Source organism: Onychomys torridus, chromosome 9 (assembly GCF_903995425.1).
Source record: "Onychomys torridus chromosome 9, mOncTor1.1, whole genome shotgun sequence".
NCBI lineage: Eukaryota > Metazoa > Chordata > Mammalia > Rodentia > Cricetidae > Onychomys > Onychomys torridus.
In genome coordinates, this window is record NC_050451.1 from 81,637,496 (window position 1) to 81,663,804 (window position 26,309).

The 26,309-nt window shown below is 33.6% G+C and overlaps 1 protein-coding gene across 1 annotated transcript in view; it reads right to left on the reverse strand.

The window, feature by feature from the left end:
• Positions 1–611: 611 nt before the first annotated feature.
• Pcdh9 (protocadherin 9) overlaps positions 612–26,309 on the reverse strand; it is a 134,944-nt gene continuing 109,246 nt past the window's right edge. The window contains exon 3 of the mRNA XM_036198743.1: positions 612–678. Coding sequence (XP_036054636.1) covers positions 613–678 — 66 coding nt within the window. The 3' untranslated portion in view covers position 612. The remainder of the gene's footprint in view (positions 679–26,309) is intronic.

A 26,309-nucleotide genomic window follows, 5' to 3' on the forward strand; every position in this document is an offset into this window, starting at 1 on the left:
ATGAAAATGCAAACTGAATTCCTAGGTGTGGGAAGGGAATTGCTAGTCTCTATTCTTAAAGAGCTTCCAGGTGATGATAGTTACTTTTGCCCCTAGAAATCTTTGCCTTGCAAGGTTTCAGAATACTGGTTTAAAAGATTCATTATTGAACACATTTTTTCAGACCACAAACACTTGAAATAAAAAGCTATTAGAAGGAATGATCCTATGCTGCATTTTAAAAACACTGATGGTACTTATTTCTTTGTTCAGTGCTTACTATTTGGTTATCATACAATAAATATTGTGTTACTCATTTATAAATCCCTTAGAGTGTATACTATTTTGCTTCTTTATTTTTGTGATACTGATCAAAACCAGCTTGGGGGAAGAAAAGACATAATTGGTTTACAGGTTACAATTCATCACTGAGTGATTCCCAGGCAGGAGGAAAACTAGAGATCATTGAGGAATTTTTTCTTTTCTGCTACCATGCTTCCTCTGGCTTGCTCATCTACCTTTCTTTTACAGCCAAAGGCCACTTGTCTAAAGATGAAATTGCTCACAGTAGGCTGAACACTTCTATATCACTTAACAACTAAGAAAATGTCATAGACGTGGCTGCCGCTTACTTTAGAGAGAGCGTTCTTTAGTGGAGATTCTCTCCTTCCAGGTACACTTGTTTGTGTCACTTGAAAACTAATCAAAACAGAATGTGAGTAAAGAATGAGACAGAACTTTAAAAAGGAGAAAGATAACAAAGACTCATCATTGCTAGATATATTAGCAATTGTTGCCCAGAACTGCAATGAAATTCTTAATTTTCAAAGGTTAAATAAAATGCAGAAATTATTAATATTTACAGAAAGCAAGAAAGAAGTAGTAGACACTTCAAGGTAAACCACAACCCCAGAAAGACTTGAATCAACCACATTTAAGATGCCCATATGGCGCTAGCTCCTATCAAGTGATGGGTACTACTTGAAGGAGCAAGGTGTGTGGCCACAGGTACTTTGCATGACTTGCTCCAGCTCATGACGCTAGGGGCTGGCAACTCTCATTCTAAACTTCCTCCCACACTTTTTGTTTGTTTGTTTTTGCAAAAAAAAAAAAAAAAAAAAAAAAAAAAAAAGTTATTCTGTGTTAGAGATAATTGAGATTTAAAAGAATATCCTTGGGTTCGGAAATTCATTGTAGGTTTCCTCTAGTCTCCGTGTTGTATTTGGCAACCGGGATGAAATGAATCAGTTTCAATTCCTTTCTCCTTTCTACGGTCTTAAAATATATCTCATTCTTTCTCGTCAAATGAAATTTTAAATTCATACCACATTTGAACTCAAGTATTAATTTAAATGAATGCCATATCCCTTTGGAGCAAAGGAATTTAAGCTCCCATATGTTCTTTATTCAAATGACTTAAATATTATAAATGTACGTAACACTGAAATGCAAAATAATATCTGTGTTTTATCTACACAAAAATCCACATGAAAAATGCAGAAGATAAAGTTAATGCAATACAGAATTTGCAAACTTAAATCTGTAGTCATAAATTACAAAAGTTTATAAAATTCCAGCTACAAATATTATCATGTTTTGTCGAATATGTGGATTTCCACAATTTGTAGAATTCACTGCCAATGTTGTTCTCTTACTGTTATATGCAAATTTTAGCTTACATGCTTAAGAATCTGAGGCAGCAGCCATAACTTTTAAATTTGTTTAGAATCTACTCCTAGATTATCTAGTACTGTTTTTGTGAGATCTTGACCTTCTTCTATAGTTTATTAATTGCCTCATTTATGTAACAAAAATAATAGTCATATAAGCATTAAACTTAAAAAATACTTTCATAAGTCTAAGTCAATTGATTAACATTTTACCTTGATTCAAATTATGCCAGCACTTCAAATTCAGCATTTCCTCAAGTACATCATTGGTAGTATGTTTTTTATCTGATATTATATACAGTGTTTATTCACAAGTCATTCCTTTGGCATAAATAAATATTGTATTTTCCTCACCAATAGGATTACTTTAAAGTTCACATATTATTTTTCGCTGTAATACTTTTTTCACATTTAGTTTATAATATTTGGAGTTGTAGTTTAAGATAATTATAAGGTGCTACTTTTATTTAAAAACACCTCTTTCAAAATAAAGTCATACAGAAAAAGAAGTGATTATTAGGAATAATTTTGTAGTTTCTACAGTGATTTAGTTAATTTCTGCTGAAATCATCCATTTAAATTAAATTTGTATTCATTCTGGTCTCAATTTTCCGGAAATTTCTTTCTTTTTATAGGTATATCCTAAAGTTGTTCAGTAAATGTAAATATTTTACTGTCTATATAAATGTAAAGCTACTGCAGCCAAACAAAACTCCTAAGAGGTGACAGTAACAGTCCACTTTCTAAGGCCTGTTGGGGATTTAAACCAGTGCCACCATTTACTCCTATTGGTATTTCTCTCTGAAGAACAGAGGCAGAGATCTACAGTGCTGCCCTGGCCTCCTGGAATGCAACCTACCTTTTTATACAAAAGTTGTTATGTTAACAATACTAATCCGCATGATTGTTCTCCTATTGCGGATTTTATTCCACACTGTCTCCAAAAGAAGAGGAGAAAGGAATGTCGTTGGAGCTGGGGTTTTTACTCACCAGTTTTAATGTTGAGCCTCACGATCGTGTTATATTTCTTACATAAAAACACGTATGCACATAAATGAATCTGTTTTACAATTCTGTGTTATCAGTAGTCATCAGAGTAACTCTTGATTCAAACTGTGGCTAGTTACTGATGTGGATTGGTAGGCTACTTTATGATGAAGGAAACGACTGTACAAAATGACAGACTAAGCTGTAATGCACTATCAGGTATCACACTGTTAGATAGGAGACAAAAATATTGAGAAAGAAATGTCAGTTGCTAACATTTAAACTCATAGTTATAAGAAATGATTAGTTGTATTAATGAAATGAAAAATAGTATGTTGTTGTTTGCATTGCCCTTAGGAACAAAATTCATATTGTCAAGAACAATCTCAGCAATCTCAACCAAAGAGAAGCATTTAAGAGTAATATTCATCATCATATAAAAATATTCTTATCATTTCTCTGATAATTAGCATATCCCTCACTTATAACTCATCAGGAGACTGCTCAGCTATCCAAATACAGTAGAATATAAAGAACTCCTGTCTCTGCAAACAGTATGTCTTCAAGCTGGCCCCACTGTTCAGAAAGAAATGATCTGGGCTGCTGGCCATTTGAATTGTTGAGAGTTAACATGACAAAGTAGGATGGTTTCTTAATAATGTACAACCAAGGATATGCAAATTCATCAAAGACAAAAACATTGTCTATTTCCCCAGTGTATTCTGTAATCTATCTTGCTGAATTTAATTCTGATTTTATGAAATTTTAAAAATGAGATGCTAGAAAGTAGTCAAATAGGGAATGCAGAGGTTCCATGTGAAAAAAAATGAAAGTAAAGCATGAATTTTTCATTTTACTCTCCATGTATCTACATTCACTATCAACAATGTATTATTTTGGTATAATTTAACATATGTATTCTTCTTTACTTCACAATAAGGAAATTAAATCATAGATATATGCTCACATTTCCTAACAAGTGGATAGAACTTTGCTTGGGTCCCCAGGGTGGACTAGCCAGAGCATACTAAAAGCTTAAATAATGATGGACAGGAACTCAATGAGAAAATGTAATAAATAAAGGGTTTTTTATCCACTGTTTTATCTATTGTTGTTCCATTCCTTAAAGTAGATACCTTTTTGGCAAAATCATTCTCAATACTATGATCTTTTCCTCCTAAATTACAGTTTAGTAAGGGGAGGAGCCTCACATTTAGGGGATATGTACAAAGTATTGGAGGGGATGGGTATTTTTATCATTATCTGTATGTTTAGACACCTTTTTGTACATCTGTTCTTAACACATAATAAATATGCAGTTAAATACCATGTCTTAGGTGACAGATGTCAAGCAGGAATCAAGAAATTCATCTGTGCCAGGAGATGGTGGCAAACACCTTTAATCCCAGCAATTAGGCAGCAGAGGCAGGTGGATCTCTATGAGTTTGAGGCCAGTTGATCTACAGAGTGAGTTCCAGGACAGGCTCCAAAGCTACACAGAGAAACCCTATCTTGAAAAAAAAAAAAAAAAAGAAAGGAGGAATGAAAGAAAGAAAAAAGAAAGAAAGAAAGGAAGGAAGGAAGGAAGGAAGGAAGGAAGGAAAGAAGGAAGAAAGAAAGAAAGAAAGAAAGAAAGAAAGAAAGAAAGAAAGAAAGAAAGAAAGAAAGAAAGAAAAATTCATCCATGTCTAGCATTCTTGTGGCACCTACCAAAGGAGGAAATAAAACTCAGAACTAACTCTATCTCTGTCTCTTTTACTTTTAATTTATCTAGAAAGTCACTCTGAATAAGACAGAGACATTTTTCTTATGTTTTACAGTTGTTTTTGTTCATTAGATTGGAATAATATCAAGCTAAGTCTGAAATTCTTTCACCTAATTTGCAAATTTCATTACTCTTAGGAATTACTTACTTGCGCAATTCAACCAAATTACCAATCTAACTCTAGAACTTATATAGCTCATCGATTTAGTGGACTTACCAGAATTTATGTAATATGCCAGACTAGTATTTTAAGAACTGTGTAGCAACCCATAGTTGAAAATCAAGTTGTCTCCCCAACTGATAGGAAAATTGTGAAACATTTGGCTCTCTTTATGACATACATATATATTTTGATTTAAAATCTTGGGAGGTTTTTTTCAGAATGACAAATATTCTTTCAAATTGTTTTGTTCATTTTTACCACCTTCACTGAAGCATGAATGGTGCAGGAGTAGGCATTAGTTGTTAGCTTGTGTGTGATTCAGTCGAGTGTTACTGCATTCCAATTACTCAGACACCAAGGAACACAGCTGTATCTGAGAAAGATTTCAGAATTTCTTAACAATCTCTGTATACTTCAACTGAGTTCAATTTACTTGTACGGGAACTGTGACAGTTGAACTTGAACTCAGGGAATTTCTGGGTTAATAATTTTAAAAGCATGGCTCTTTCACAGTGTATTATCATATTCATAAAATATTTTAAGTTATATTTTTGGTAAAATGTATTATAATGAAGATCTTTAGAATTGATCTGTGTGTTCATCTGGTATAAAGTGGAGAGCTGAAAAACGGTGTCAGATACAACTGTTCAGATTTACAACTTCTCTATTAATGCAGAAGAAATGGCACATATTTGGTAGAGATGAGTGAATTAAGATAACCGTTAGGGTAATAGGACTTTACTAACATTTACCCTTGCCACACAGAGTAATGTGACTCTAGATTTAGTAAGGCTTTTGGTTCTGTCTTTCACACTAGCAGTCTACTTCTTGCAAAGAATATATAATATTATATATGCGTAATTCACATCATAATTTTCATCACCTACACAGTCTGCCTGCCTTCAACAACTGACTAAACATTCCCTGGTCTAGTTAGATAAATTCAACCAAGTCTTCACACCATCACTTTTCTTTCATACCCTGCCCAGTTGTTATATAACAACAGGAGAGAGTGAAGGACTGAAGTTTAAATATTTATTATCTGTGGAAAAAACACAATTAAGTAGAAAGTAAACGCAATTACACTACATCCATGCCAAAGCTGAAGCTACAGTTATTTGAGATGACCAAGAGAGTAAATACTCACTTTGATCATTAGATACATTATATTGGTAAAGACAAAGAAGCATGTAATAGCCACATCTTTCTTTTGGAGAAATAAATAATTAATATGTTATAGAACATAAAATTAAGGAAATCATAGTAGTAAAGATTAACCTCAAAAATATCCAGCATTTAATATGACATTAACTAGCTATTAATGAAGAAACAATATAAAATACTTTTGTGTATGTGCACTCATGTGTATATAAGCATGCACACACATACACAGGCAGGCACTGGGAAAGTTTCTTAAATTACACTTTTTTATTTATCAGTATAGAACATTGCTGTTATTGTTTTGAACAAATGATCATATAGCAAGTGTGTGACAAACAGAGCTACAGCCCATAAAAATCACACCACGTCATTTGCAAAACATTATATTTTTTAGATTCACAATAGTTATTCCACTTCAATCTTCCATCAGAGAATGCATCCTCATTGAACTAGGAAAGGGGGAAACTGAATTTTCGGCTAGACTGATGGAGTCCTTCGTGACAGAGAATGATCTGCCAAGCCAGGAAAAGGATATGGATTCACTTTATCATGGTGATAGAAAGACAACTTTAAGTTCACAATTCATTAACTGTTCTTATCAGTGGTTCTTTTCCCTCCACCAACAGACTCAGGATAACCCCAGGACACAGGGGAACAGCCCAATTTGAGATCACAGTGCTCTAGATTTTCTGTTAATGAGTTAGTCCTCTGTCTGGTCCCTATGTAATAGATGTGAAGTACGTAGAGAATTCCCATGCAGGATGATGGCGGTAGAGGAGAATGTGTGTGTCTTTAGGAAACCTCACTATATGTGAAACCTCACCATACCTCAATAATTTTGTGGTGAATGTGAAATTATTGTGAAAACAGTTTCCATATCATGAAAAGCTAAGCTGCTGGGATGCCACTTCTTGTCCTTCACATTCCTTTTCAAATGCTTCATTGGTACAATTAAACAAAAGGAAAAAAAAAAAAAAAAACTAAACTACAAATTATTAAAATACACATAATTTCAAATTTAGTGGAAAGGTTAGTCAAAATGGTCTGTCAGTTTCTCCTCTCATTTACCTTGATGCAAGTTAAGGCCAATTGGAAGATTTTGCTTGCACTGTAAAATGAAGAACTACGTGATAGGCAAAAACCAATTTGAAAACAACTATCACATAATAGGAAAATTATAGCAATGAGATAAAATGGAAAATGTACTTTGCTTGTTAAGATGTTTACCATGAGACAAAAGGGACTCATTATGGCTATACTGGCTCTGGGCTTCATGGGAGTTGAACTTTCCTTTACATGAACTTTCTGCTCCCATAACTTTTTGATCTATGGTTATGCTTTTCAGTAAGGGAGAAAAGGGAAACCTGATTTTAATTCTAACATTACAGTACCTACACTAAAGCAATTAGAAGGCAGGAAAAACAGTTACAGACTATTGATATAAAGGAAAAATAAATACACAGAATTGCAAGAAACAAAAAAAAAAACCAAAAACAAACAAACAAACAAACAAAAACAGTACATACATGAAATGCTTGCTGTTGTGGGCACTACCAGATCAAGCCTCCATGGTGTTATATAAGCTGGATAAGTATACATTAATTAGCTAACCTCAAATAATGTCCTTGTGATTTTTGTGAATAAATGCTTAATGCTTAAAAGTGATATTGCAGAGCTCTTCAAAAAGGCATTTTGCACATTTGTTCAAAGACAAATCCCCAAATGCTCATACAATAACTGTTAACTCTAAAATCTACCATCTAAACACCCCCAAATAGTTTCATTACAAGATTTGAAACAAACATATATTGCTAACAAATGACTTTAACATATTAAATGATGTTATAATACAGTATACAAGAAAAGAATGTTAAGTGGAAAACATGAAAGATCATCTCTATTTTGAAATTCGATGTGCATCTTTTAAGAAGATCTCACAAGCAGTTCCCAATTCTACTGATCTGTCTGTATAGAACTCAATATCAACCCTGTTTGTGATCAAAATTGTTTAAACATAACATTTGTTTAAGCTTCATAGACTCCATGGTCACTACCTAACAAAACTTCCTGATTATAAGAATTTAATGGGAATAATACAGGTAACAGAGAGAATGGTATTGAAAAACTTTGCATTCCTAACTTTTTACTAATGAATTAGGGAGACATAGAAGTACTATTAAAACATCTTTTTTGGGAAATAAAAAGAGGACAAACATTCTCTAAAAAAGAAAATAAACTGACACAAATGATACAATGAATAATCTCAAAGAAAACAATACAGGAGTATATTATAAGGTGTATGGCAAAGATAGATTAATTTTCTTATTATTTTTAAAGAAGGGGTGGTGGTTTGAATAGTAAGGGCCCCCATATACTTATGTGTTTGAATACTTGGTCCATAGAGAGCGGCAGTATTAGGAAGTGTGGCCTTGTTGGAGAAGGTGTACCTTTGTTGGAGGAAGTGCATCACTAGTAGGTAGGCTTTGAGGTCTCAGAAACTCAAGTCAATTTTCTTCCTGATGTCCAGAGATCATAATGTAGGACTCTGAGTATCATGTCTGCCTGCACACCGTATCCTGCCATATTGATAAAGGACTGAAACTCTGTTGTGGAATATTATTTTAACTATATAAGGATGTTACATTTGTTTATGCTACAGAATAGTACTTTAACTGAATGTGTTTACAATGTAATAAATTAAATGGTAATTAATGATAATTCACTGTGTTTAATTATGTAAAGATGTGTTGCATTTGTCTTACCATTCCTACCTAAGGCACCTGATTGGTCTAATAAAGAGCTGAACAGCTGACAGCTACTCAGAAGAAAGGATAGATGGGACTGGCAGACAGAGAGAATAAATATGAGGAGAAATCTAGGCTTGAGAGAAGAGGACTGAGAAAAGAAGGGAAGGAGAAAAGAACAGGGAAAAAGATGGGAACACACGTGGGGCAAGAAGCCAGGCAGCTGCCAGCCAGCTACACATGAGAAACAATGAAAGTAATATATACACAAGGAAAGAAAAGGTAAAAAGTCCTGAGGTAAAAGGTAGATAAAGAGAAACAGGTTAATTTAAGTTAAAAGAGCTAGCCAGAAATGAGCCTAAGCTAGGCCTAACAGTTGTAACTAGTAAGTCTTCATGTCGAGATTTGGGAGCTAGCTGATGGTCCCAAAGAAAAAAATCTGGTACAAAACTCTGAAACTGTAAGCCAGCCCCAGTTAAATGTTTTTCTTTATGAGAATGGCTGTGATCATGGTGTGTTTTCACAGCAATAGAACCCTTACCTAAGAAAGTAAGGGGATGCATAGATAATAATTAAGCATAGAGGATTGTCCTCTTTGACTGCTTTGAGTTCCTCTTCCCAGTCTTTCAAGTCAGGAAAATTCACCAGAATCACCAGAGAGTAGAATCAGATCATTTCAGCCAAGGACAGTGTTCTTGGTGTTGGAGCCCTCCTTAGTCAGATCTCATTAGTATGGTCTTCCTGTTTTACATTATTATCAGATAAGAAATGATGGAGACCTGGGTAAATAGTTCTGGCTTCTAAATCTAGATGACCTATATTATATTCCTGTCATTTCTCCAGCTCCTTCTATGCCCCTCTCCTCCTCCTTCTTAAATTCAAGGCTTCTTCTTATTAGTTGTAACTATTGTATGTATCTATAAATACAAAAAGGTAATTTGCTGAGATAATTTATTATTGCTCATATGTATTTAGGTGAAGACCTACAAAAGGGCAACACCAACTGATATGAGAGAAGATCAAAAGGCATGATCCCTAAAGGAGGAACTACATACAACTGTTTGCTGATGGAAGAATTAGTCAACTCCAAGGATGAGGCCCCCAATAACTTAGCCAATCCCAAGAGATTGTACCTCATTCTGTATGTAAATTACTGATCTTCTTTCATAAATCCAAAGAGTACAATCAAAGTTTATGTATGAAATTTTTAATAGTTAATCTGCCATGAAGTTATTTTAAAAAACTAACCAAATGAAGTATAATTAAATGTCTTATAATGTTTACTTTTGTTATCTAGACTTTGTAGTTTAAATATGGGACAAAATAAAATTAGTACTTTTGACAATTGATAGAACAAATAGGAATATATAACAATAATATCAAGCAACAACTCTGTCAATATTCAGTAATAGAGATTATTTTGTTTGTGAACAAAGTTCCTCTTAGTGGACTACACAGTGGGAACTGCTGTCTCATCTACAATGCATTCCAGAAAGCAGAGTCACTCGGGTGAAAGGCCCTATGGTGAACACAACAGGACAAAGCAGAATGTGATACCAGGGTCTGACACCACTCACTGGATAACATGCAAGCTTGGCAGTTGCAAAGGGACAGCAAGTGAGGCGTCTCTGAGGATAATAACTTAGAATACCTTTCAACCCTTCATCTAGCTTCTTCCTCTAGCAAAGATTAAAGTGAGTTTGACACCTTGTTCTATTGCCTGTACTTACCCTCAGGTAATAAAAGAGACAATGAAATATAATAATGGGTCCTGGTGCTCCACGGCACTGTATAACATCTATTACACATCTCTAGAAGTTCAAACATCCTCTTCCCAGTGATTTGAAATCACTGAACTATATTTAAAAGGAAATAAAAGAAAACATTAGTGTAGACAAGTCACTAAGCCTATGATTTTTTGTCCTGGCCTACGAATTCAGATTTGAAGACATCTTCCTTAAGTGTTTTCTCTCCCATGTCTGATGAAACCTTACATTACTTCACGTTTTAAGATGCCTTAGGTAAGCTGATCTGAAATATATTAATTTACTAGATAATTCTAGTTGTATTCTTTAAGTCTTCATTATTCTGATAATTAAGAAATACAATGAACATAGTGTTAATAAAAAATAATAATGCTGTGTTTGGAAAATATCATCTTGATATTCAGAAATGTGTACTGTTATTGCAAGGATACTGTAGCATTTGTTTTTCTGAAAATACAAAATCATGTGCACAAAATAAGGTAAAGACTTAAATATTTTTAAGAAATACAGCTTATTGACACACAGGAAATGTTCATTTCATAAATGATTCTTAATTTACATATTAAAGCCTACCGAAACAGGGAATTATTCTCCTATAAACTATGTGTACACAATAACTACTATTGCCGGCGGTGGTGGTGCACGCCTTTGATCCCAGCACTTGGGAGGCAGAGCCAGGTGGATCTTTGTGAGCAAAAGCAAGTTCCAGGAAAGGTGCAAAGCTACACAGAGAAACCCTGTCTAGAAAAAACAAAAATAAATAAATAAATGAATAAAAATTATAAATATAAGAAATGATATAAAATTTGCAAATAAGTACAATGAAGTAAGCATTGCTATTTCTCCTTTCTTCTAACCCATCTTTATCAAAATAATTTTCAGAAAGACCTTTAATTTATTCCTTTGTACATTAAAAAAAAACAACAAAAAAACTTAGGACTAAAATACACAGAGAAAGATGAGAGAAAAAAACTGATGAGAAAATATTATTTAAAAATGAATACTTATTCCAGAGAGGACAGGGACACATGAATAGAATCCCAAACAACTCCTGAAAGATTTCATAGCTAATAAGTATGTACCTTCCATCAACAGATAACTGAAGTTCATCACAAGGTGGAACCATCCATACCAAATGGTGTGCAAGCTCCCAGAGCAATGGAATTCTTCCTTTTATCCCCTGCCACTTCCATATATCACTGGAGATCTCAATAGCAAACATTGGTTTCTATATTTTCATTCATGCTTTTGGAGAGAAAGCCTTTATATAAACAGATTCTAAACAAAAACATTCATTCCTAAACCTGAATTTGTGTTGTGTATAGCCACGTATCTATCATCCAGTGAGCTAATTTTTGGACTGCCAGGGAAAATGAGGTAATGTATTTCATAATAAAATAACAAATTTGCTTGAATTTTATATTTCAGTATTTCTTCTAATATTCAATATAATAGAGTGATTATCAGGATTTCTTGAATTTCTTCTATGATTCAGTGCAAATAAGTGATAGTAGAATTTTATTATTTCTTTCAAACTTCAAAAATATGTTGCTTAGCTGCCAAAGTATTTCAAATTAAGTGTTATTTTATAGTTATGTGTGTGTATGTGCATGTTTTGTATCCATAGAATTGAGATGTAGACCAATAAAGACTTGTGTAACTCTAAAACATCATGAATCATTTTATGTGATTTATTTACACCAATATCTCAACACTTCCGTCACTCACAAGCATTTACCCTTAGCCTAAGTTACCTACTAATCTTAACTCTGGGCTTTGGTTAAAACATCTTTATGATAGTTTTGCAGAAATCTAAATGAATGACTGAGTAATAAAACTTTAGAAAGAATAATTATAAAAAATAAGCCTATGAAATGGAACACCAGCAGCAGAATGGAATGAAAATAAATTCCTCAAGGAGACTAGAGCTGTTGAGAGTATCATTACTGTTAAACATTTGAAGATCTGTACGAACTTTACCATTAAAAGACAATGAGCAAAGAGCTCTCTTCTCAAAAACCAAGTCCTCTGAGTTTTAGTTCATGTGCTTCAGACATGAAGAAATCAAGAGAGATTGCATAGTGCAGTGTTAAACTGCTACACATGGACCTTCAAAGCTCTGATTCTTTGAAATTCGTGGATAAAAAAATAAATATAAACCTTATATTCTCCTAGACCAAGCACATCTTATTAGAGCCTTAAGTGTTCTTGCAATCTCAAATTCTTCTGAATTTCATTGATTTCATCTTCAAAATGGAAAACTACACTTACAAAGACCATTGTTTTTAAATCTGTAAAGGTGTGTGCATCTAAAACTCTTGACATTGAAAATATCAGTTTGTACCACATAGTCTTTACACATCTCTGTTTTCACATGTAAATCAAAAAACAAAAGGGGTGCTAAGTGATGTAAAAATCTTTGTTGAGAAAAAAAAATCAAGTGAAATACACAAATTTTCTCATCCTTCACATCCACGAAAGCAACAGAAAGGACAACCATAATTTTTTTTCCTGAAGGTGCCAGGAAACAAAACCAAAAGGCATTAATAGAACAATCAAATGGCATAAGATGGTTAACAACTCTGCAACAATGAGATAATGACTTGACTAGGAATATTGTACACAAAAGGTTGTACAAATCACTTCATTAGTGAAATTTTATTTGATACACAAAATAAGAAAATAACATCCAGTGAGACTGTAAGTTGTTGTGTTGAATTGACATCTTAATTTGCAAATGAAAATATTATTTGGAAGATAAGAGTTATTTATTTCACATAAAAATTCACAATTGCTAAAATGTCATGAGGCTGTACTGACTATTAAGGTGTACATGATAAAATAGAGGTACCTTGTTTTCTTAAAATATTTTTGCCCCTGTCACAAATGAAGCAACAATAAGAACAGAAAAGTCACTACACAAATATTTTAAGCATTTATACTGTAATATTGGATAACACAACAGGGAGAAAGATCTCAAAGTTCAACCAGGTATTGCAAAAGTGATACATTGGGTTCTTGATAAAATGCAAAAGGACTACCAGAAAAACAATAAGAAACAATGAACTAGAAACTCATGGATTTAAAATATCTATTCCGATGTAAATATGGAGAAGTTGACACACCACTCTTTTCTTTGGATGCAGGACATTGGTGGGACAGAAAATGAGTTATTGACATAAATGGAAAAGCTTTAGAATATTTCTGTCTTTGATTCAAATAACTATGCTTTTGAAGAAATTACAAGTAGTTATCACGAAATTCCATAAAAAATGTATTCACTGTACAAACTACTAAGAGACAGCAGCTTAAGCATTCAGTGTAATGGGAATACTGGAAACTTCTAAATACCTATTTTTCTCAGACTTGGTAATATTATGAATTAATATAGATTTTCCTTAAGTGGCAGAAAAAAACAAGGGCTCCACATTTCTTCATGATCGCTATTTTTCTAATCTTCTGTGATAAACCTATGTTGCTTTTGCGCAAGGGAAGTGTTTAAATTAGGTTAAGACTGTGGTGAGTGATGGACAGGAAGCAATGTAATTCAGCTTGTACTCTTAGCATGCATAGGAGGGTGGTGAATTGCATATGGTCTTAAATGCCTGACTAAGGAGTTTCTATGCCATTGAGTAGGCAGTGGGGAGTCATTGAAGTTCTCTGAGTTGGGAATTCACACAGTCAATTTGATAGTTACATGCATGGCTAAGTGAACGACTTCACATCTAGTTTTAAAGAAACCAATTGCCATCAAATTATGGTCGCTGTGGTGTGGTGAGATTTTAGTGGTCTTAACAAAGCACCTTCAGAAATTGCAAGTTACTCAATATACTTACCTAATAAATATATTTTGCAGTAAATATGCAAAGTGAACCCTTGCTGCTAATTGCCCATAAGATATAGTAACACGCTAAACTGTGATTTTCCTTCTGTTGTTTCTTAGAAAGATGGGAAAGTGATGTTCAACTGAATTGTAAAAGAATGAGCCTAAGCCCTATATGCAAAATATTTAATGTTATACTTAGTTGCATTGTTGTTAGGCTGCTTTTAACTATGACAATAAATGAGAAATGTAGTTTTATCTGTCACTTCTAACTAGCAACCCTCAACATTAAACTGCCAGAACCTGAAATTCTTTAGCATTCTACAACAAAATCGCACTTTCTATATCTAGAGTGGCGTCAGATCAGCTGCATCGTTGATACTGAGTGACTCGGTGTTCCTCACTTCCCCGCTCTCTCCACAGCTCTACTTCAGAGTCATTTTATGTACACCTTAATTTCCGGTGTATGGTTGTAAGGAAATTTCAAATTTGCTTAACACAATACAAATAATTCAACTTGATGACAACTTAAAGTTAATATCTAGCTATATTAAAAAAAAGAGATGGTTTTAATTTTGAAGAATCACCTCTTTCTATATAAAAATTTATAATTTCTTTTTTACAAGTTCTCTTTTCTTCTCCAAACTTTATACTCTCTTCCCTAAAATTCTTATTTCACTTTTTTCCTTTCAATGTCCTACTTTTGAAACAAGCCCACTCACTTCCTCTTACAACTACTTCTTGTCCGCAGTCACATACATTGAATGGGTTCATGTTCTAAACTGAAATCTCTTTGATTTTGAGTATTGGCTATATTCATTCATGATTCAAGGTCTGTTTCTTCTAGCTGGATTACAGTGAATTTGGAAAGCAGGTGATATAAAATCACCTACTCTTTTGGCTCAGGTCAAAAGTACATGGAGCTATTATTTTATTGTGCTAAGAATAAAATAAATGGGAAACTTTTCTTGGCCATAACTTGGGAAATTAATTGGATACCCTAGGCAAAGTATTCCTAAACTTTGCAAATAAAAACATAAGAAACAGAACATTTATTTCAGCCTCATAAAACACCATGGTCTTTGGCTACAGGCTTGAGAACCACACTCCAGATTACTGGAAAAGAATAGGTCATTGACAGGAAAGTGCTTAAATAAATAATTCTGTGTACCAGGAGATGAAGTGAGCACATAAATTACCTCATAAAACTTGCCTACTTTCGAGAAAAAAGGAATTTTAAAATTGAGTTTTAAAGGGTGCTATGATGATTTTTATGATGTCCATTCAGAAATGGTCCAATCTTATATATTTAATGTAGTTTCCTTATAGGAGGTCTGGAAATCCTGCAGCTTTGCTGGAGACGAATGATAAGACATCGCTTTTTTATATTTCTATTTTTGTCTTTACTTTATATTTTCTAAGAATCAGATTTCTAGCTTTTTTTGAGCATTAAGCTTACACATATCTGAAGAATTATATTTATTAAGTACTAAAACATATTTTCACAATTGTTTAAGTATATTAATATGATATAGCAAGTATATTTACCATATTGTATGCATAATATTCAATGATCTACATCACAAAATTATAAGAAAATATTGCTTATATTTTGTATTAGTTTGTATTTATGGAATATATCTAAAGTTTGCTTATATTTATGATTATATCTTTATATCAGAACCCATATCTACATATTAGTTTTCAGAGTAAGGAAAGCAACTTTTTATGAAATTTGAGTGAGTACATATTTGGTCACTACTATCCTTACCCTAAAAAAAGATGCCCATCACTAATTCTTCCAAATTCTAAGTCTCTTTATTACCAAAATTAAAACAGCTGTGTTCAAATTAAGGGAGATTAATTATATGAAGTGCCTGTCCTATGAAAGACATCCAGCAACAAAAATAATGAGCATACTTATTTCAAATTTCTTGTGCCTATTAAATTGGATAGCTTATTAAAAAAATCCTCTGGACTTCATTTCATGTTTTTGGTACTTATTCATCCTTTTATTCATCCATTTCATTACATTAAAATCCCAACTGTTCTCTAGAAAATACAAAATAAATATAAGGTATTCAAGTTTATTTTAAAAAATGACTATATTTTGAGAGTTGTTTTGCATTATCTCATCTTTAAGTGAAAAACAGCAGGTTAATAGCAGAGATTTCATCTTTAAAGTGAAAGTTAATTTGTCCATACTAAAATTCTCATTTTCATGTGGCATTAAAAGGTAATGGAGTTCTGATTCAGGATGCAAAATCATTAAGTATAATTAAAATAGCAAACATGGTACACACCGATCATTAACCAGTAAGCTGATAGCATAGATATACAGAATGGATGATTTATATATAACAAGCAATGAATAATGTTTGGATTCATGGCTATTAGTGAGAATAAGGCAGATGCACACAAAATGCCACCCATGCCAAAATGATAAATAACTTTTTTTTGAAATTTTTGAGGTTGAAAAATGCCACATAAAGTTAAATTTAAAATCCATTTTTTATCAAAGAAAGTAACCTTCACTTGTACCATTAACAAAGCATAGCACAGAACTTAATTCACACAATCATATAAGCACAGCAAATGCACATTTTGTGGTTGACACTGATGAAGTTCACGCATGAAACTAGAATATTAGCAGTGTCATATATTAAATATCTAGGGCAATGACAATTTGATGATAACAGTAAATCTGAATAAGCATCTAACACTTTGCGAATTCACACAAACCCAAAGTTCTAGAAGATATAATAAGGCTGAGTGTTCCTTGGAATGGAAGGTGATCTTAACCTAGTTGAGTGTGGATCCTCTAATACCATTTTCACCCTCACTCCAGCTGTCTTTCCGATGCTAAGTTCATAAGCTGACATGATTTAATCCACTACCATCTCGCTTTCTTTTGAAGATCTAATTCGCCAGTAAGACTTAGGTAATTTTTTGTTATGAAAACTGTTAAGTCTATTTTCCCAAGTAAGCTAGTAGTGTTGCCTAGTCCCATAGTTTGGCTTTCCTTCCCCCCTTTTAGATGCATATGTCTTTATTCGGTGTTTACGGTCTCAGTCCAAGTCCAAACATCCTCTCTCATTCATAAACACACATAAACCTTCTCTACTGATTTTTTAAAGTTTCTGTAAAAAATTGTTTTAAATGCTTTCTAATCCATAATTAATGTTTTTGCTAACAATTTAAATGAATGTCTTTTGAAATTTCTAATATTTAGCATTCTAATGAATTATTTAAAAGAATTATTTAAAAATGTTTTCCCATTAAATCTAAATTGACTTACCAAGCTAATTTTACAACTAGTAAATATTTGTCTCAAATGGTTCTAGTATTTATCTATTTGATTTTGAGACAAGCTATTTGAAATTTTGGAATTTCAAATTTATGAAGTATAAAAGAATGAGAGCACTTGAGATGAATCCCTAGGAAATGAGAAGTTGTCTTTTGGAGAATACTAGGCAATGCCATTACATTTGACCATAACAGATGAGCACTTACTATGTGTATAATACTAAATTCTGTAGTATTTTGCAGCAGATGGACTCTTGATTTCAAGTGTTTGATAATTCAGTGGGGGATGCTTTACACACAAGAAAGAAATTAATAATAAATTGACAGATAAAGCGACATTTGAGCTAGTGACTTCCAAATAGTCTCAATACAGTTTTATGATCACTATATATAAAACTTTCCTGTCTTGAAAATTAAATAGGTACATGATGGTTTTAAAATCACACATCATGTTAGTGTGCAGATGATAAGCCAGATAACGCTTGAAAGGTAAATCAATAATGATACATTTCAAAACAGTTAAACAGATTAATAATAAGATCAGAGAATCCTACTTTTTAAACTTCGCAAATGAGAAAAGATGAACACAGGATAATCAGTTCAGTTTAATTTTCAAAACTAAAAGCTACATTTAGGAGCATGACTATATGTTTAGCTTATACGTCAAAAAGCATTCCTAAGAAAACCTTACAGAGAACCAACATATTTCATGATTGTCAACTGCTGAGGTCATTCTATGCACACATGCCTGTGTGGCAAGGAGGTGTGATCACGATTCTACAAGTAAAGAAACTGAAATTCCTTGAGTCTCCATAGTCATCCTGTCTTCAGTATTCCAATAAAGGCTGTATTTTCTTTATAGGAATCATTGCCTTCTAGAATCACATAATTTATTTGTTCACACACTTATATGTTGTTTACCAGAATGCAAATTGCACAAAGCTTCCAGTCCCTAATATTGAGAACATAGTGATGACTTACTTGATGCATATTGATGAACCACCTCTTCCATTTATGGAATGTAGTTTTTAAAAATGTCTTCTTGGAAAACTATTTGTTTTGGCCAAAGTGACTTAAAATTCTAATTTGCAGCATGCATGAACAGATGTGTTCACATTCATATCTTATGGTTGCAAGCAGGTTTTTTTTTTTTTTTTTTAAGTGAGCATCATAGGTAAAATTAAATATGTGAAGACAAAAACAAATTGATAAAAATAAAAGAAGTATGTGTCTAGCAACATGAAAATAAAGGCGCAGGTGTTATCATTCATAGTAGTATTATAAAATAATTTTATATGCATTCTTTAGATTAGTGATCACTAAGCTCTACTAATCTCCCAACAAACAAATATGAGACACATTTATTTCCATGGATATGAAGAACGCAAAAAAAAAAAAAATAAACCAAATAATTATGGCTGCCCTCTGCATGTATCAGTTTCTTCTAGAGATAAGGATGGACACCACTCTTAGCTGTTCCTCAAAGTACAAACAAACAAAAAGGTGGTGCTACTAAATCACCAACATACCACAGAGTGTATATTTTTCAATGTAAGTCTTAGTAAAATTTCCATTCACTATCACTTTACTTTGCTTTAATTATCCATTGTGAAGTAAGCATGATACATGTCACTCATTCTTATAAAGTCAATTTTAACTTACACAGGGTTAATGAAGTCATGGGACCAGAAGGACTACCTGAAAACACCACTAATGTAAAAATTATGTTAATAAAGGTGAGGAAACTCATGCTATATTAACATGCTAATATTAATTTTTGCTTCCTGCAATAAGACCATTGAACATGAGGCCACATATAATGTCTTCAAAATGTGGAATTCTACATCATTTCCACATTTTTTATGCCAGTTATATCTTTGATGATTACATTGTCATTTATTAATAATAAAGTTATTAATTTTATACATATAATGGAATTATCATATCCTGGGAATATATTTCATGAAATTCAACACACACACACACACACACACACACACACAGACACACAGACACACAGACACACAGACACACACACACACTATATATATATATAGATAGATAGATATAGATAGATAGATAGATAGATAGATAGATATAGATATAGATATAGATAACATTTGTCACTTCTCACCTTATCAGGAAATATATGATATGTTTACATTTTTAACAAAGAAATTTACTCAGAATAATCCAATTATATCTTACCTAAATCACTGTCTAGACTTGTTATAACAGATTTAGACTAAGCTTATCTTACAGATTTTCCCTGGCTCAGTAATCTTCACAACATTTTCTCTATAATTATTATGAAAATCATTGCCATCATCATAAATTTCTTCATGTGTACCATTACGGTTATGCTATATACCTGCTTTATTCTAACTAGGTTGTTTCATAGTTATTTACCTTCAAAATAGCTGTATAAAGCAGTTATTATGATTATTAATTAACTGATAAGAGACATCAGCCATGGCTGTAGAGACACTGTGTGGAAGTTCTATATCTCGATTTATGTATTGTATTTAAAGCCATGTGGTATAGGTTTCAACAGTAGATATGGTAACCAGAGCAAAGACATTCTAGTATAATACTCTTGTGTACCTTAGTCTCTTTTTTCTTAACATCACATATTTTTCAGGAAGGGGTTCTTTATTGTCTTGGACAATCTGTGCTCAATAGACTATATAAACACATTTCAGTACTAGCAAATAAGTAATAGGGTAAGTGAACTTACAAATTTCCCAAGCTGGGATATAAAAACAAAAACAAAAAACAAAAAACTTAAAAACATATATTTAGCATTTGATTAACATGTAAATCATATGTCAGGCATTTTCAGGATAGCTCGAATTTCTATTTGGGCTTCATTATCCTGTGACTTGAGCCCTGATTTTCCACAGCTTTTAAGGTTTTAGTTAAACTTGCATCATTTTCAGATATCTGCCTAAACAAAAGCTGAACAACTGTAGCAGTAATAGGCATGCTAAAATGGACAGAATAGTTTCTCAGGAAGCTTAAACACAAGACAAAAAAATTATAGCACCAAAGAAACGCTCAGAGTGGGATAATTACTTTTCTCCAGGAAAGAGCATGGAGATTAGTTATCCAATACTAACTAGTCAGACCTAAACACCTAATACATATGAGTAACATTATATGGATTGAGTACATAGTATATATGGATATTTGGGCATACACATTAATACACACACACGTGACACAACAAAGAAAACAAAGATGTGAATTTTAAATAGAGTAAGGTGAGATGATACATGATAGAGTTTGGAGGGAAGAAACAGTTATGAAATTACGTAATTATAATTTCAAAAAAATCATAAAATGTTGCATCATTAGTCTTGATGCAATTTTATTTCCTATTACTAGGATTAAGTTCCTTATTAATATTTTGTCTTCAGGAACTGTCATTAAAATTAATTTTGAATTTACAACATATACTGAGGCAAAGTGTAGAATCTAAATGTATTGTTACAGACCAAGGCAGCCTGCAATGGTAACTAGAGGATTATATCTTTTAAAGAAAGGAACTTCTTTAAAAGGAATTAAAGTTAAGTTTTAGCTAAACACTTAGGAGAGAAAGTGCTCACTAGACAAGGTAATGACCTGTGTTTGCATCCTCAGTACCCATGTAAAAAAGGAGGGGCACTGCTGTTGCCTGCCATCACATGCTGTCATGGTTGTAGTAGTCCTGGGGCAAGAGACAAGAGGTTCTCTGGGCTTTAATGGTGTAGTGGTTTAAAAGAAACTGGCCCCCATAGGCCCATAGGGAGTGGCATGATTAGGAGATGGGCCTTGATGGAGTAGATGTGTGTAGTACAAATCCTAATTGGTCTCCATAAAAACCCAGAGTCAGATATTATGGCAAGTGCTGAAAGATCAGAGAACCCAAGCAAGCCACAGCCACCTCTGCTTCCTTTGCCAGCTCCTCAGCCGGAAAAGGCCTTCTCCTGTGCCTTCCCACCTCATATTCCTTTCTCTACCCAGCTATATCACTTCCTGTCTCAATCTCCCTAGTGCTAGGATTAAAAGCATGTGTGCCTCCCAAGTACTGGGAGCAAAGGCATGAGATCCCAGGTGCTGGGATCAAAGGTGTGTGCCACCACTGCCTGGCCCTGTGGCTAACTATTGGCTTAGCTCTTCACTCTGATCTTTAGGCAAGCTTTGTTTGTTGGATCACAAACAAAAGATCACCCACAGGTGTGCCTTGTTGGAGGAAGTGGTCACTGGGGGCAGGCTTTGAAATCTCCTCTGATCAAGCTGTGCCCAGTGTGGAAGATCACGTCCTACAAATACATACAGATGTAGAACTATTAGCTTCTTCTCCAGCACCATGTCTGCCTGCATACAGCTATGCTTCCTGCCATGAAGATACTGAACTAAACCTCTGAAACTGTAAGCCAGTCCGGGTTAAATGTTTTCCTTTGTAAGAGTTGCCATGGTCGTGGTGTCTCTTTACAGTAACAAAACCCTAACTAAGACAAATAAATGGTCACCAGTTTAGCTTCAAACAACATACTTCGGATTCAGTGAGAAATTAGTTCTTAAAGGAATGCATCAAGGAACAATGAAACAGGACATTCTCTCTGCCTTTGGCAGGAGCTTATCCATCCATGTTTACTTATTCATACACACAAACATGCACTGCCCACATTAAAAATCCTTGCATAAAATGTTTGTTTGTCTAAGGAAATATAAAGTAAGTTAGTTGTATGTATTCTTATTGCAGCTGACTTTTCATGTTGTATGTCTTATAACTCTCAACTATAATGCTGGCAGCCATAGCATCCCTCAGAAAACCCACACTATATAATTGCTGCCCTTTCCATCATAAATATTTCCCCAATATAATATCAAAGAAAACACTTTCTACAATTTTGTCCTTCATCCTAGCATCCTTTGTTCGTATATAATACCTGCTGAAACCTCACCCACTGAACACATGAAACACACTGAGAACCACAGTCACCAAAGCAGGCAATGAAATGAAATTTGTTTTCCTGGATAGAGCTAAGTGAAAGTCAAGGTGTTCAGTTTGGTATACCACAAAGAATAATTCTGTGCTTTTCTCATCAAAGTAAAGGGCATAGCACAGCTTCCTTATAACTAGGCAGAAAATTCTACCCTGCTTGAAGTCACTGTAAAAAAAGAAAAGATAATGTTGGCTGAGTCTATTATCATTCAGCATTTGATGGTTTATAGCAAAGTTTTGTTTGTTAACCAGAGTTCATTCTCTTCTAAATAGACCTTTAAAACATTTAACTTAATTGTCATGCCAAAACTCTTAATTTCAACAATGACATATACAGGTGTGTTTATGGAATGTATTTATATCTGCATTTTGTGCTTATAAAAATGTTTTTTTTTCATTTCTCCAAAAACCAATTTAGCATCCATGAAGACTATCTCTCCCCTGGCATTATGTGAAATGAACAAAACCCGAAGATACATGAAAATAAATAATGTTTAAAAATAATTTCGAAACAGTCAAAAAGCCTCTTTGAATGTCTTCTGTGTTTGTCATGAAAAGACTGTCAAAGCTAAGGGAAGTGACGAAAGAGAAAACCCAGAATAAATGGGGCATGGATTAGAGAATTTTGTTAGCCAGAATCAATAGGAAAATACCATCATTCTTAATTTTACAAAGAACAAGACTTCTATGGTGTAGAAACCTTCCGACTTTTAAATACAGATTATATCTACAACATGTTTAACCCTTTGAAATTAATTTGGTGCCCTGACTCTAACTACTACTCATTATCTTTGTTTTGTTCCATGTGGTCTATTATTATTATTATTATTATTATTATTATTATTATTATTATTCATTACATTTCTCTTCAGGGGCAATTTAGATTTCAGGGGATAAAAAACAACACACATCATAGGCTAATCCTTGCTGGTTTGCATTCAGTACTTCTTACTCTCTATAGCTGTGGAACTAGCACTACAGAATATTTCAGCCATATAAAAATAATGTAGCCATAGTTTCTGTATTTTCTTTTGGAGTGGGATATATCAAAAAATTAGTATTGCTTACTATTAATAAATGGATTTATGATATGTGTTTAATTTTTAAAAAGCCTCAAATGAAGTTTTAATTTTAATTCTGGGGCTATGGAGACTGTATTCCTATATAAATGCACGTATCATGCTGTGAGTGGAACCATGGTTTTGCCTATATCAACTTATTGGCTGGAATTTTTGAAACACTGTATGTCTGCTGAACGCCACTCAAGAGTGGAAGAATGAGAGGCCCTATGCTTGATGTTTCTGGATACATTCCAGGGTAAATCCTTCCTCTGGTGCTATTCTATACTTCTGTCCTTAAAAGGGGGAGGATTCAAAGGGAGTCTCAAGAGAACTTAGTAATTCAACAGTTAAACACTTAAGATGATTAAATCATATTTAGTACCATTAGTAATGCTAATGATGCCTATTTCTTCAAATACAAATTGTGCCCAGTAGAATGCAGTTGGCCATCTCCCTGTGGATATTGATTTCTGAACAATTTGCATCCATGGTACATTTATTTCAATGTCCCTTAGCTGATTTGAATGTGTGGCAATTGGGGATGTGCTTTGGATCAGAAGTAGTAACTTCAATGATTCTCTCATTAATTAATCAATTAAAGTCTTTGAGATTTGATATCTAGAGATGAATGAAATTATATTATTTGTCAAGTTATGTCAGTTATAAATTCAAATGCATATTGATAGAGTAGCTCAGCAATTAGGACCAAAGCCATTGGTAGCAGATTTTGAAACCAAATTTTCCCAGCACTAAGTGATTTTGATTCAGTTAATTAAATACTTCAAACATTCATCACATCAGGTAAAAGAGTGGATGCAAAATGCACATTTCTCAGTGTATGATTTTTGTTCAAAATTTTAAGTATTTGTTCTCAGTAAGCAAAATGGGAATTCTATTATTCTCTTATTCCTTTGATTTTTAGAAGGGTAGTGATAAAAGGCCTGTAATACAATTAGAGTGGTTATAGTTGCAGCTTAGTGTCAGGAAATGTGGTGGCATGTGAGTTGCTTTCATTTTTTTTTAAGAAATGTTTTTATTTTTATTTTTTTTACTTTTATTTTTTCTTTGCGTTCACTATAATAATTATAGCATTTCTCCCTTGCTTTGCCTCCATCCAAACCTTCCATCCAAACTTTCCTATATATCTGTCCTTGTTCTCTTTCCAATTCATATTCTCTATCTCCACTAACTATTGCTACATGCATACATGTATATGTAGATACATCCCTAAATATACCCTGCTCAGGCTTAGTGTGTTACTGGTTTGTACATTTTCCAGGCTGACCATTTGGTATTGGATAACCAATTGGTGTGCTCTTCCTAGGAAAAGCTATTTCTTCTACTCAGTAGCATTCCTTAGTTGCCCGTAATTCTTTGTACGGTTGAACCCTGCTCTGTGCCACAACTTCCTGTCCACTTGAGTGTATCTATTGCTGTTGTCCATGTTCTGCTCATGTTTAGATAAGTCATGTTGATAATGCTTTATGAGTGTAGTTTCTGACATTCCTAGGAGACACAGCTTCACAACAAGCTCCCTGATCCTCTAGCATTTACAATCTTCCCTCACTCTCACAAAATGTTCCCTGAGCAGAGGTGCAGGAGTTCTTTTTTAGACATACCCTTTTATAAATGTTCATTCTTCTTCTTTTTATATGCACATTGTTGCTTTTCTTCTTTCCATGTCATTCTAGCATCTTGTAAGAGGCTGACCTCTTTGGAGTGGTGATACATTCTAGCAAACCCTGTAGAACTCTTAGTCACTGCTTTCTCTTACATAATCTTTCCCTGATATAGAAGATTAGCTATTTTGCCCAATGTTAAAAAACAAAAACAAAACAATGAGACTTTGGATCCTAAATATTATAAATATGGATAACATAGAAACCAGCCAATTTTCAAAGCATAGCCACATATGACCATAAGAAATATTATAAGATAAATTATTACACTACCTTGATGACTGGAAAAGAGGCTGCTCCAGGAAGAATGCTTAATGAAGAAGTATGAGAACCTGAATTGAAACCCACTGCATGTAGTAAAAATAACTGTGGTTGTATGCATGTCTGTTACCTCAGCCCTATGGGGGTAGAGAAAGGTAAATTATGATCTTGCTGGCCAAGAAATTAGTTCCAGATACAGTGAGAAACCCAATTTCCACATAATAAAGCAAGGAATGATAAATCAGGATACCCACTGTCCTCCAGTGGCTTCTGTTCGTATGTGAAGAATTCACTCCATTGTATACCCATGCACATCCACCACACACACACACACACACACACACACACACACACACACATACACACACAATATGCTTCAAATTCTTTCTTAAATGTCTTAAAATGTTCATTGTAGTGGTATTTTGCTTTGTTGGTTAGTCCCTTCTTCATAGGTTGATATTATCTGAAAACAGGGATACTTTGTATGTCTTTTATACAAGACTTCTAGGACTACAGTGAATAGAGATGTAGGTGGTCCATACCCTGTCTTGTTCCTGATATCAGTGGGGATACTGTTAGTTTTTCTACTTAGAATGATGTTGCCTACAGATTTTTTTTATGTGGCCTACTTATGATGAGGTATGCTCACTCTGATCCTTGTTTCTTGATGGCTTTAATGATGAAGAGATGTAGGGTTTTGGGGAAAAAAAAAAAACCTTTTCCTTCTATCTCATTATTATCCTATGACTTTTCTTTGTTCTTTTCCAGCTTTTTGCCTTATAACCTGCAACATTGACTTTCCAGGCAAAACATAATTAGTAGTGCAAAAGAGGCATGACTGTTATGAAGTTAATTGACCAGTTTCTAATTGGATCCAAAGCCCTTTCCATAAACGTGAGTCCATACCTGGTATTGTGGAGTTGATCAAGGCTTATAGCTAGGAAATTCATTGTT